This window comes from Peromyscus maniculatus, chromosome 1, assembly GCF_049852395.1.
Source record: "Peromyscus maniculatus bairdii isolate BWxNUB_F1_BW_parent chromosome 1, HU_Pman_BW_mat_3.1, whole genome shotgun sequence".
In the NCBI taxonomy this organism is placed as follows: domain Eukaryota; kingdom Metazoa; phylum Chordata; class Mammalia; order Rodentia; family Cricetidae; genus Peromyscus; species Peromyscus maniculatus.
Window position 1 is genome coordinate 112,822,495 of NC_134852.1, and position 14,345 is coordinate 112,836,839.

Consider the following 14,345-nt stretch of genomic DNA (forward strand, 5'->3'; position numbering starts at 1 on the left):
CAGTCAGCATACCAATACCAGAACAGAGGAGAGATAGGTCCTACCTGCCACTGGGCTGTCATCTTTTGTCCTTACTGTTCTACTAGCTGACCCACCATCTCCCTGTGCTCACCTCTCCTCCCACTCACGCTTTGGACCAGGGAGTTTCTTTCCCCTGTAGCAGGAAAGAAGTAGAAATCACTTCCTTCCCAGTATCCCTTCATTTCTGTGAACTTCTTGGCAATCCCTGTGTCTGGCTTACAGCTAAGCTTGTCCTCAGCAGCCTTGCGGTTGCTTTCTCAAGCCAGGCTCACCCCCTAGCCTGTGTTGCTGGACCCACAGTGCAGTGGGGATCTTTGGTCATCCGAGCTAGAGGTGAACGGTTTTCTAACCTAGGTTGGGCTGGCTTCCACAAAGGTGCTAATCAAAGATTAGTGCTCCGTGCTGGTGCTCTGTAAGATATGACCATTGCTGGAGAGAAAACTCACAGCCATCTGACAAGGTGTTTGGAGCCATGGTTGGCAGGAGGAGCAGTCGATTCCTTAAGGCCTGTCTTCCCTCGGTGGGGCTGCTGCCTTTTGAGTTTTATCAGGCAGGAAGGGAATCTTCTCGAGGTTGCAGATGAGTCACTATCTTGGATTGCTTATCCTCTTCAGTCTCCAAGTTTTCGAAGTGAATTGCCCATTTCTTTGATTGAGTTAGCAGCCCCAGGGCTGATTCCCAGCCACTTTCCTCTCCCCATCCTGCCAGACCACTGTCTGCCCTTCAGGGCCAAGGGCAGCATACACGGTTGCTTGGACACGTCCTGCAGCCTGCAAATTGGACAGATGAAATCAATACTCATGAACCTGGAGAAGCCCAGGTAGCACAGTTAGTGACACTAGCTGCCTGAAGGGACAGCCTGCCACAAGAGGGGGTGTGATTGAATAGTGATTGGACACAGCAGCTGAGGATTAACCAAATTATGTCCCTTTGAATTTAGATTGACAAACCCTTCTCATTTGGACCTGAAAACATGTCAACTTGTGCAGACTGTAGAAGAACTGACTACTTAGTGTAGGGCTGTGCCGGCATACATCCTGGGAGGGGTCAGTTCAGGCCCAGATTCAACTTATTCTATGATTGTGTCAGCCATGACACAGATCCTGTCTGTGCAGCTTTTTCCATATACCTGTAGGTACTATAGAGTTTACTTCCCTCATAGTCTGCTACGAAGCATTGCTGTTTCTGTTATTCTGGTAAGGAGGCGGAGGCTGTAGGTCGAATGCCTTGTCCAAGAAACCATCTGTAAATGACAGAACTGTGTTTGGACTCCAGGTCTTCATGCATGTTAGAAAGCGCCATACTGTCTACTCAGCTTAAGTGCTTTAACTCATACTTCCCTGAACTTCACTGGTTTTCTCTGGGGCCAACAAGTTAGCTAAGAAGCCCAATGACTTGTTTTCCATCCTTGGGTCCTTTAAGGTAGAGAACTATGTAGCTAGTCAAAGGCTAGCCGAGGCTTCAAAAGACCTTGGCTCAGCCCTGTTAGTTGAGATGTGCGTGAGCCAGCCCCAAAGTTGTGAGCATGGGAGAGATGAGAGAGATGTTCCCATTCCTCATCTGTCTTGTCTGAAACAGGTAGGAGAGCTGGTCCTGTGGTCCTAAGAGTGAGATAGCCATCCCTGACCCCCACCAGCTGCAGCACTCGGGAGAGCAGGCCCTGCACCTCTCCAGGGCACCACAATTGAGTGCAGGTGTGGATGAACCAGGCCTGAAATTGTGACCATAGGAGAGCTGTCCCCATTACCCATATGTCTTGTGGCAGCATGGGGGGGGGGGTACCACCCTAGTCAACACCTGGGGCAGGTGAGAGAGCTGACCCTGTGGTCATAAGAGCAGGAGAGCCAAGCCTATTAGCACAGGTGTGAGTGAACCAGCCCTGAAGTTATAAACATGGGAGAGCTGTCCTCGGGCCCAGACCCAGGTTTATAACTTGACCCACCCCATCTATGACCTGCTGGAGCATGTGAAGGAACCTGACCCAAAGACCTAAAGCTGCAGAATCTCCACACCATAGGGCAACAACAAGATACCCAGGAAGAGTCCTAATGAGGACCCAGCATTGAGAGTGTAGTAGAAACCAGAGGCCTCAAACCAGACCAATAACTCTTTGCAATGAACACTTGCAAGTAAAGATATATGGACAAAGGGTTTATGGCATGACTTACTGTGTCACACTACAGCTTCCATGATGAGATTTTTTAAGTTTTTTCCTTTTTTAATTTTTTTCCCTTTTTTTCTCTTAAATTTTGTTTTATTAGGGGGCATGCAGGGGCAGAGGACGGGTATGAAGGGACGGGGAAATGAATGGGCCTCAAGATACATGAAGACCTTGGTTCAAAAATAAAAATTACCCTTTTTTTTGGGAAACAGTATCTCACACTTACAGGCTAGCCTCAATTTTCTTGAAATCCTCCTGCCTCAGCCTCCCTGCTGTTGAGTTTACTAGCATGAGCCATTGCTCCTGGCATTGTTTGTATCCCAGGCTAGCCTTGAACGCACTATGTGGCTGAGGATGACCTTGACCAGATCCTCCAAGTACTGGGATTAAATGTGGACTCATAGAATTGCATCTTATTTGATGGATTGTTATAAATCTTGTATAGACATATAAATATTATAAACACAACTTACCTGATAATGCCTGCACTCACCAGTGTGTGTACCTTCACTCTAAGAAAAACTCTCTCCCAGTCCCTAACTTTGCCTCATCTCGACAGTCTTCCTCTAAAGAAAAATAGGTATGTAATTATAACCGGTTAGTTGTAAGCCATGCCCAGATTGTCCCAGAATTTACTTAGCCAGATGTTGTGCCTGTTGAAGATAGCAACGTCCAAACCAGGTGATACATGGAAAAGCCAACAGCACTGTTGGCTGCAAATACTGAAAAATCAAAAGAAAAAACTGAAACTAAAGTCTGGCTTTTTAATAGTTTTGAAAATCCCAGGGATTTGTTTGACACACCTGCCATTTATGCCGTTCAAAGTGTTAACAATTTTGAAGGTCAGTTCAGAAAAAGTAAAAAAATTACCTTTCACGAAGAGAAGACCTGGCAAAGGACACTAATAAAGAAATCATGAGCCGGGCAGTGATGGCGCACGCCTTTAATCCCAGCACTGGGAGGCAGAGGCAGGCGGATCTCTGAGAGTTCGAGGCCAGCCTGGACTACAAAGTGAGTTCCAGGAGAGGCGCAAAGCTACACAGAGAAACCCTGTCTCGAAAAAGGGGAAAAAAAGAAGAAGAAGAAATCATGAAACAGGGAACAGAGGACTATACACCTAGTCTTTAGAAATTCAACTCGGCTAGGAATCAGAGAAATGAAACTTAGAGTAGCAGTCTGGCTCCATGTTCTGTCTAAAAAAGAAGAAAGAGGCATGTCCGAGGGAGGAAAGGCACAGAGTTCCTGCGTGCCTCATACTTGGCTCATGAGAATAAAGATTAGCCCCATCTCTGATAGGCAGCTCAACAATACTATCAGAGTCCTTTGAAATGCTTATGCTAGTGTTGGGTGCCATATGCTTGTAATACAAGCACTCAGGAACCTGAGGCAGGAGGATTGTCACAAGTTTAAGGATAGCCAAGGCTACATAGCAAGTCCTTGTCTCAGTGGGGAGAAGAAAGAGCTCCTTATGCTTTCTCCTAGAACTGTAAATTCTAATAATTTGTCTTCTTGTCATCAAAATATTAAAGACATTCTCTTATACAATAAAAGATTGGTTAAAAGACAGAATAGCTGGCTGTGGTGCACACTTTTAATCCCAGCACTACAGAGACAGGAGGATCCTATGAGTTCGAGGCCAGCCTGGTCTATAGAGCAAGTTCCAGGACAGCCAGAATGACAGAGACCCTGACTCAAAAATCTAAAACAAAACAAACACAGAATAATCTTAGAATACTCTGCAACTGCAACAAATGATGTGTCTGACCTGCATGAAAAAGGAGTTTGTGCATTTAGAGTTTATATATGACCCAGTTACTGTAAATTACAAATGTGCTTCCTGAAAAACAGTCAGCTGTCCTGTTTTAAGACATCTTTCTTCTTTATGAAGTCTTTGTGGGACCATGACATCATGGGAGAGAGAAGGGACACTAGCATACACTGAACGTGTGACTAGTTCAAGCTCTATGCCCCATGCCTTGTGGAGTCTGCCAGCTGTTAAACTCCTCCCAGCCCATTCTTACACAGCTCCTGGAATGATTCCTCTAATTGGAAAGGCTTGGTACAAAATATGCCAAACTCTATATAATGGTTGCTCTTAGAATTTGGATTAAGGAAGTGGATCTAAGGAGATTCTTCCATTTTTGATATTTTTAATATTGTCGGAATTTACTCTTGCGTGTGTGTGTGTGTGTGTGTGTGTGTGTGTGTGTGTGTGTGTGTGTGTGTGTGTGTGCGCGCGCATGGATGTGTAGAAGAAGGCATATGTGATCATGTTGCTTTTCCTTACCTATGTCCTACTGTTCTTCCCCTCATTCAAACCTCCTTCATATAAAGTACTGAGCTTTCACTCGTATTGTGCTGTCCTGCCCCTTCCTGCTAGAAGGCATTACTCGGGTTCCTCCTGTGCCCTACTAATGCACATGTACTTCCCATTCTGACCTAGGTCACACTTTGCTGTAATGTTTCCACCTCCTTTGGAAGCTTTATTCCTAGGTGTGTTTCTTAATTAAATTTGTTCTTGGACACTTTTCTGTAAATATGAAATGTATTGACCCTCTCGGCCTTCCTCCCTCTCTTCTCCTGTCACCCCTGTTCTCACCCCCAACCCCAGTCTCAACATTCATGTCTGTTCATTTGTTTTCTTTGCTATAATTGTACCCTTGTTTCCTTCCCAGGACTCATAAGCTCCATGTCACATGGAGTCTAGCCCATTGACCAGTGACTCGAATGTAGTGGGCATTTGTAAAGTAGTTGTTGGATGAATTGTTTGTCTTGTAGCTGTGAAAACCAGACCTTGTGATCTGCTTTTCTAATTGCTTCCAGTGTGGTGCAGGTCCTACTTGCTGCTGGAGCTGACCCAAACCTTGGGGATGATTTCAGCAGTGTCTACAAGACTGCCAAGGAACAGGGAATCCATTCTTTGGAAGGTAAGGTTGGGCTGCCCCACTGCTCTGGGTGTCTCCACCTGTGGCTTTCACAAGCTTTGCTCACTGTCCCAAAGGGCTTAGAAGAGATGCTTTTCATAGTGCCTTTCACCACTTTGGAAGTGTTGGGGAAAGAGTAGGATCCTGAGTTTGTGGCCTAATTGAGGTGGGGCACATTTCTCCTCGTCTCCTGAGACTGGGAGCCTCAGAGGAGCAAGCAATAGAACAGATTTCAGTGAAATGGTTGAAGATACTGCGTGGAATGTGGGCTCGCTCCTTTTCCTTCCTCTAGACTTACCTGCCCCAGTACTAGAACATACTGTTGTGGTTCCCTTAGCCAGAGAGATCTCTAAGTACAGTGTGAATATTGCTTTTTCCGTGTGTGGTCTGATCTCTGGGACTGGCTCTTTGCTTTGCTGTGACCTAGGGCAAGAAACAGACCTTTGTGCCTTGATGTTCTGAGAGCTGTAGAAAAGGGCTTGTTATTAATACCTTGTGGGCATGTGGGTGATTACTGGACCAGAGAAGAGGTGTTGTGGCAGCTATCTGTTGGAGAGAACCTGGTCAAATTAGTGTTGTCTCTGCTGAGTAGTTCTTCAGAAATGAAACGGACAAGAGTGTAGGTTGCATTGGCTGCAGACTAATGTGTATTTTATATCTGAGCTTCTGCCTGTATAAAGTGTGCCTGCCTCCTGCCCGTTGTCCACCATCACCCTGGTAGACTGTTCTTCCTCTGAGATCTGGTGACAGCACAGCTTTAGCAGTGGCTGCTTCAGAATTGGTACGAGTAATAGCAGGACAGTAGCCCTGCTGACTGCCTTAAAAGTCAGCTCTTGAGCAGGGTGGCAGTGCGCACACATTTAATCTCAGTACTCGGGAGGCAGAGCCAGACGGATCTCTGTGAGTTCGAGGGCAGCCTGGTCTACAGAGTGAGATCCAGGACAGGCACCAAAACTACACAGAGGAAACCCTGTCTCCAAAAAAAAAAAAAAAAAAAAGAGTCAGCAGCAGCACTTGAACCCTAGAGGAGATTGGGCAGAGGCTCGGCTCGGCGCACTCAGCCCTCTGAGTGGACGCACTGAGAATGGCGGCCGTGGTAGCCCAGAGCAGAGGTTTGTTGCTGCCTCGGGGAGAAAGTTCCTCAGATTGGTGGCGTGAGGGGAGTGGCCAAGAGCATCAGGGCATCATGCCCACATGAAGTGTGGCTACCCTGCCCTCAGCTGCTATTCGGAATGCTCCTTAAATCTTGGCCTCTTCTCTGGTTATTTGAACTCCCGCCTGCCCATATGTCTTTTCTCTCCTTCCCAGCTGACAGTTCCTTGTGTGTAGGCCATGGCCTGTGCCTCTGTGAATTCCCCTGAGCTCCTGGAAGACTGTTCACTTTATACTCCAAACAGAAGAGAAGTTCAAGTGTACCCAACCAGCCCTATATTTGCTGCTTAGAATGGCCTCGGCTGATGGGCTGTCTCCTGTCACTCACACGCAGCGTTCTCCTTGAGTCTGTGTGTGCACTGTTTGGGCGCTCTCACCAGAAAGCAAGAAGCCTTCAGATGGTGGGGCCAAGAGGGAGTGGGGGTCCGGGAATGCCTTCCTTCTGCTCTGAGAATTTTAGCAGATTTTGTGGAATCTAGTCCAGCTTTTGCTGTCAGCTTGGTGGCTTTGTGTTCTGATGTTTCTCTGTATGTTGATGATCAAATTCATTCTAGAGCAATACAATAGTGGTCAACAGTTTTGTTTTTTTTTTCTGGGAATAGCCAAATTGTGTAAATTTCAACTTTATGGACCATTGGTCTAGTTTAACTACTCAGCCTGACTCTTCAGTACTGAAGTAACCATGATGGTGTACAGACAGTCTGGTTCATTTATTCATTTGACCAGCCTCCCTGAGTTCTTTCTAACTCTAATGCCAACCAACCTTCATTGCAGGTAGACAAATGGGTAGGTTAGGCAGACAATAAAAACACTGGGAAAGGCTGCCATGAAAGAAAGAAAAAGTATTAACTGTTTCTTTCAATTCTGTATGGCCTGCAGTTACAGTGGGCTTTCTGTAGCTGCAGTGTTTATTCAGAACCACTTACTGATCACATTTCTGTGTGTTCGCACTCTTCTAGGCAGGCACACTCCCTACCATCATGCACTTTTTAGATCAAATGATCATTGATGATGCAGAGTCTCCAACATGTGGCAAGGCAGTTTCAATGTGTTGTCATTGCCCACAGCTGTCGTCAACCAGCCCCTGCTTTTCCATCTTCGATCTTTGTCTACAAATGGGAGATTGTTTTCTACTGTTTGTTGTTAAAATAAAAAATGTCGGGCTGGAGAGATGGCTCAGTGGTTAAGAGCACTGACTGCTCTTCCAAAGGACCCGGGTTCAATTCCCAGCACCCACATGGCAGCTCACAACTGTCTAACTCCTGTTTCAGGGGATCCCACACTCTCACACAGACATACATTTAGGCAAAACACCAACGCACATAAAATATAAATAAATAAAAATAAATAAATAAATAAAATAAAATAAAAAATGTCTCCTATATTCATTTTCCTTCCTTATCCTAATGACCTTTGCTTACTCCTGCACATTAATGACTTGTTTTCAAAGAACCTATAGGCACTCAGTAATCATCAGAGTGCTTAAGAAGCATTTAAAAAATGCATCCCGGGGCCGGGCATAGTGGTGCACGCCTTCAGTCTCAGCACTTGGGAGGCAGAAGCAGTTGGATTTCTGAGTCCAAGACCAGCCTGGTCTACAGAGTGAGTTCCAGGACAGCCAGAGATACACAGATAAACCCTGTCTCAAAAAAAAAAAAAAAAAAAAAAAACCAGAAAGGGAGGGAGGGAGGGAGAAGGGAGGAAAAAAAGAAAGAAAAAGAAAGAAAAGAAAGAGAAAGAAGCCGGGCGGTGGTGGCGCACGCCTTTAATCCCAGCACTCGGGAGGCAGAGCCAGGCGGATCTCTGTGAGTTCGAGGCCAGCCTGGGCTACCAAGTGAGCTCCAGGAAAGGCGCAAAGCTACGCAGAGAAACCCTGTCTCGAAAAACCAAAAAAAAAAAAAAAAAAAAAAAAAAGAGAGAGAGAGAAGGAAAGGAAGAAAGAAAGGGAGGGAAAAGCATCCTAGGGCTAGAGATGCTGCACAGTGGTAGGGTACTTGCTAGTAGGCATGAGGCCCTGAGTTCAGTCCCCAGCACTGGGGTTTTTTTTGTTTGTTTTTTGTTTTGGTTATTTGTTTTTAATTCTAGAATTTGGTCAGGGATCATTAATAAACTCAGTACTGGTAGCTTATAAGATCCCCTCTTCTTCACTGACTTATAAGATCCCCTCTTCTTCACTGACTTATAAGATCCCCTCTTCTTCACTGACTACCTTTGTCTGCCAGTTTATTTTCCAAGGTGTATCTGTTTAGATGTACTTTGTTCTCTGCTTTCTGGATGGGACTAGGATGATAACAGTTCATATATGTCATCTCAGGGCTCTTCTCTAGCTGCCAGGTTAATTATGAGGATGGCCTAACATATTGTAGACCACATGTCAGGTTCCAGGATCCAAAGGTTAGATGCCCCAGAATCCTTTATCATCTTCTTCACCGTGTTTTCAGATCTTTCTCCATTCAGATACTCCTTGGAGTCTTTTCATCCCTTCTGTTAGTAGTCATAGCCTGCTTGCTGTGAGCCAGGACTGCCCAGTTCTAGTCATCCTCATTGGTGAGATACAAGTGTAAGATCCCTGTGGTTCATTTGACTGACTTGACATGGAGGTGGGGAGCTGGGAGATGTGCAGGGAAGAATTTAGAAGAGTGAGTCTTGGTATCACAGAAAAGCCACAGGCTTAAGGCAGCTAGACAGTCCTTGCTGTCAGAGCAGAGTCAGTACTAATTCACCATATTTTATAATTGTTATTTCTGTGGGTCTCAACCTATCCTTGGTGCTGAGGGAAGATGGTGGATTGTAGTTTGTGACCTTGGCCAAGTTCCCCTGACCCCAGTAGTATACCCTTTGTCTGCCTGTCAGTATCGCTGTGTTGATCAAGATATAAAATGATGTGACGTGTGAATTGCCAAGTTCTCTGCAGTTATAATTGCTTATTAGTTCCACTTATTTATAATTCAGCTTGCTTTTACTGCATGTCAGGCACTCTGCCAGATGCTGGGAATATCTAAATGAATATACATGGTCTGGCCCCTCGGCAGCGCTCCTAGTCAAATAAGATGGACCTTAGCAAGGAGTCACACTACCGAGTGGTAAAGGCAAAGGTAGCTAGCTGTATGAAGAACGTAAGCAACACAGAATGAGCTACTGATGGTCTTTCTAAGACCAAGCTATGTCTTGGACATGCCATTGGGTGAACTGACTTTGAATTGAGTCTTAAGGGTGAGTTGGAGATTGCCAGGTTGGCTGAGAAGAACCCTCCAGTAAGGAAACCAAAAGATAGGAGACACTTTGTGTCTACATTGCTTGCCCAGAACACACACAGCCTGAGGAGGGAAGAATGGTCTTTGCTCTCCTCACTGAGGCCCTGTCACAGGTCAGCCATGCCTAGGAATGCCTTTCCCCTGCCTTACATGCTAGCACTGTTCCTTGAAAAAAACTCAGGAGATACTGCCAGGTAACCATGGTTCATCTAAGCCCTGTTACTGACTGACTATGTAATCTTGGCAAGTGACGTAAAATCCTTGACTTTCAGACTTCTCTGTGATACAGGGATAACAGCACCCATGTTGTTGGACTGTTAGGATGATTAACAATAACAATATGTATGTAAGAGTCAGTGGCAATGAAGTTCCTCTGTGAATGTAGTTGGGCTCAGTATAAGTCAGGACACCTGATTAGGAAGTAGTGAGCGGTGTACCAAGGAGCATAAACAGGCTGGATATCTGCCCATCAAGGCTTTCTTAGGAGATTCTTGCCATGGGTCACGGGGTTATATGGGCCAAAGGTCTTGGTAACTGCATGATGTCTATGGTTCTGAATGCTCAGCTACACACAGAGCAAGTGATAAGCTCGGAGGAATGGGGATTTGAGCTGCTTCGGGCTTAAGAAGAGTGGGGAAGGAAGTACATTCTAAGAAAGGAACACAGATGGGACAGATGTGACAGACAGCTGGGAGTACAGCTGTTCCTCTGCCAGCGCATTCCCTGTCTTGACCACATTCCCTTCGGAGCCTCAGCCTACCTGCTCACTCCAGGAGACTTCCACTTGTGGCCGGGCAGTGGGCTCCGATCCTCAGGTGGAGGAGACATTAAATTAGCGGTAACAGTAAACAAGTCGCCCAGCCGTGGATGCCGCAGGCTGCTTATAAGTAATGGTTATAAACATCCAGTGTCTGGTGCTGTCAGAAATGCAAGCGAGCACTCCAAGTGCCTCTCATATGTACAATTAAAACAATAAAACATGGTAGAAACGTGGCCAGAACAGGCCATAAGTCAGGCTCTCTTCTCAGCTCCGAGTGGCAGCTGAATAAAGATGAGTCCTGAAGAACTGGGTTGGCATAGGGCTCTTCCGGAGTAAAGGCTTGTCAGACTGGACCTACCAGAGCCAAGCCCTCCCACCCAAGAACCCCTTCCCACAGGGGCGACAGGTCCTGGCCTGCTCCAGCTGACCTCCCCATCTCTTGCCTTCAGATGGGGGACAAGACTGTGCAAGCTGGCGCATCACAAACCAGTGGACAAGTGCCCTGGAGTTCAGGAGGTGGCTAGGAGTCCCCGCTGGCGGTAATGGAATTGCTCTCTATACTGTAATAGTTCTTCTCACCCAAGGCCATGCGAGGTGTGGTCTCACCAATTCATTCCATAAGCTAACCATCCAGTGTATAAGTTAAGCACCATGGGCCCAAGCCTTCCCTGGCACAATAGAGAATGCAGACGAATAGAAATACAGAGGCTCCCAGGGAAGAGTTTGGGTCTCACCCCCCAGAAACCTGACTCTGCATGTATGCCAGCCCCCTTCCCCTGCCCATGAATAGCACAGTCCAGATGATGGGTGTCACTTGTAGTCCGTCCAGTGCTTAGATTGCCGCTCTAGGCTCCACCCATAGATGTGCTTAAGCCCTGGTGGGTTTGTAGACCACTTAGTAGCTGTGACACCTGGAGCAGTTCCCTAGACATCTCAGAAGCTCTCCTTCCCAATTTGTAAAATAAAAGTGATTAAGAGAGCTAGAAATAATATATTTATCCCTCTCCTAAGCCCGGAACGTAGGAGGAATTCCATTAATGAAAACCTGTTTGAACCTCATCATGATCATTAGTCTCATTATGTCCATAGGAAACTACAGGGTCTTTAACAAATTATCCTTAAAGAGTCAAATATTAATTTGAATGTAAGAAATGGATTGTCTGCTACTTAATGATGGGACCTTGGGCAGTTCATCTTGTTCTGTGCTGGTTTTCTCATCTATAGAGACTCTTTCTCACACCACATATTTGTTGTAAGAATCATTTGATTGCTGGTATGTTGTTGCATGCCTATAATCCCAGCATTCAGGAGACTGAGGCAGAAAGAATAAAAGTTTAAGACCAGCCTGAGCTACATTGTGAGACCCTGTGCTCCCAGCCCCGGGGGAAAGAGTCAGTTGACACACTTAAGAAAGCACTTGAGAAAAAAGCAAAATATCATGCAAGTATAACGTGTAAGGATGGCAGCTAATAATAATAAAGATTGATACAACCAAGACCTCATCAGACCAGGGTCCAGGCACAAGTACAGATCACAACAGAACTCAGAGCAAAAAATGTTGGGCTGAAGCAGACAAGGAAATAAAATTAGCCCTGATTCTCAAAGTCTAGGAAGATTTGAGGCAGCTGCCGGAGGACAGAGAAGTGGGTGTGGATAGGTGTGAGGAGAGCAAAGGTGTACCTTGTCCAGAACTCTCAGATGTGGGAAATCGAGAAGTCCTGTTTCAGGCTGGAGAATGAATATGTTAGGGTACACCATCCATGCAGAAGATCTCCTTTCAGTGAGTAATGAGCCATAGCAACACAGCATTAGAAGACGGATCAGATCAAGACACCAGGATTTTATCATGGAACGCAGAGGCACCTCCAGGTCCTGGAGGAGAGGGGCTGCAGGAATTGGCTGCTTCAGGGGTAGAGAAGGGGAGGGTGTCATGAGGCCACACCATGTCAATAGCTAAGGCAGCAGCAGGTAACATTTACTGATCTTATGTTCAACATTGTGTGCTCACTAAAGGAAACCAAGTCCAAGGACTGGAGAGATGCCCTAGCAGTTAAGATCACTTGCTGCTCCTTCAGAGAAGTAGAGTTTGGTTCCCAGCACTCACATCAAGTGGATGATAACTGTCTGTAACTCTAGCTCTAGGAGATTTGACCCCCTCTTCTGGGCCTCTGAGGCTAAACATGTGCGCCAGTGTGTGCACATACACACACAAATAATCTTTTTTTTTTTTTTAAAGCAGTGATGTCCAATGCCAACGAAACTATTTCCTTCCCTTGTATAGAGCTCAGAGACCATACCAGGCTGCATGCGCCTCTCCCTGAGTGTGCCAAGACCTTTGGCTTCTCCAGAGGCTTGGGAAACCAGCAGGCTAAAAGCTCTTAGGCAAGTTGTTTTTATTAATGCCTTGACTCCTCTTCATCCTTGTCCAGGTCCACTCAGGAGTCTCATTGCCCTTCCAGGGCCAGTAGTTCTGCATGCCATTTCTCAGTACTGCCACAGAATCAGCAGGGTGGGCAGAGGTCTGTCACTCCATCAGGCACTTTGGCCAACTTCAAGATGAAATGTGTTAGCCAGTTAGGTTAATTATTTCTATACTTTTAGCCCTCCAAACCTACATGGATATATATGTCTTTCTCTCTTAGGAGAGAGAGAGAGTAGTTGACATGTTTTATTAAAAAGAATAAATTCGATGCATTTATAAAAATAAGAAAAAAGTATGATGGGGTGGCAAAGAGCTAGTCTTGTGATTTTTAACTGATTTACATATTTTGTGTATAAATATTTTTTCATCAAAAGTTCCAAATCAGGGTTGGGTCCCACACACCACACAAAATATATTAGAGACATTTATATGGATAGCAGGAAGGGAGACAGAGGGCTGAAATTTTCCAGGCACCCAGTGATTGATGGGGGCTGAGGCTCCCCCTGACGCTTTATTGAGTTTCCGATGATTATCTCTCGCTGAGACATTTTTTACAGATGACGGTCGAGCTGTCACAATGGACCATGGGGGAAAAAAAACCAACAATAATAACACTTTAATCTTTTTACTGCACTGCTCCCTAGTATCTCAGATTCATCTTCTCTGACGCACGCAGTTCATTATTCTGCCCCTCCCTGGATGGGAAATAAAGGAAAATAAATATATATGTAGACACGCTTACCCACATGCATACACACCACACAGAGTATATAAAAGAGACCACCTCAGAACCAGAGAGGGGCAGAATTTATTGTTCTTTTTGCAAGTGTTGAGGTTTATTAGTAGAGATGCTTGGTTGGCTTGGAATTGGCTATTAATTACAGCGTTTTGTATTTGTTTTTTATTGCAAGTTTTTAACATCTTGAAGAAAAGGCAGAGGAGAGGCAAGCAGGTGCAGAGACAGGGATCACTGAGGGACCAAGTTGGACCAGCCAGGTTGCACAGCTGCTGAGAAGCAGGCTTCTTACTGCCAACTTGTCCCTGAGGATCCCTGGGGCTGAAAGGATGTGCTTTGGTTAGGGTGGGAGAGGATGAGTGTGGGGTAATCATAGAGCAAAGCAAAGAGGTCCAGAGACCACTGAGCACCATGCTACTCTAAGAGTCAGCAAAGGGGAGAAGTGAGAGAGATTGAAGCAGTGTTTGGGTTTCAGTACGTGTCTGTAACAGACTCCTAGGAGTTCGCCCCCTTTTTACATTTGGTGATGGGAAGGTGTGATGTGGGTCTGAAAAGCCTCCCCAGGCTCTCTGGTGAAGGAATCCTGGGCCAAAGAGTACGCCACTCAGATCAATAAGCCGTCTCCAGTCCCTTGCCAGGCTCCTGCTCTCCCTTCCTTTCTGTGAAATTAGAAGAGATGAGCTGTGCTTCCTGTCAGAAGGCTGGCCCAGCCTTCCCTGTAATCTGTCACACCTTTTCTGAGCCGGTATGTGCTAGCTCCCTTGTTACACACGGGACAGGTAGTGATGGGCCAAGAAGGACCCTGTTCCTAAGGAGTCCATGAACAGAGAGCATGGTACCTGTGACAACCGGTTTTAAGTGGAAGCTGGACCTGAAGCCAGCCTCGGCCACCATGGGCTCATACATTCCACAAAG

At 45.9% G+C, this 14,345-nt stretch overlaps 1 protein-coding gene across 4 annotated transcripts in view; it reads left to right on the forward strand.

Annotated features, from left to right (window-relative positions):
* Positions 1-14,345, forward strand: part of Clpb (ClpB family mitochondrial disaggregase) — a 127,670-nt gene that overhangs the window by 42,138 nt on the left and 71,187 nt on the right. For 2 of the 4 annotated variants that reach the window (XM_015986844.3, XM_076548577.1), the window contains exons 4-5: positions 5,006-5,109; positions 10,722-10,811. In XM_015986844.3, coding sequence (XP_015842330.1) covers positions 5,006-5,109; positions 10,722-10,811 — 194 coding nt within the window. The remainder of the gene's footprint in view (positions 1-5,005; positions 5,110-10,721; positions 10,812-14,345) is intronic. The other 2 variants (XM_006993275.3, XM_076548585.1) reach the window with 1 other exon arrangement.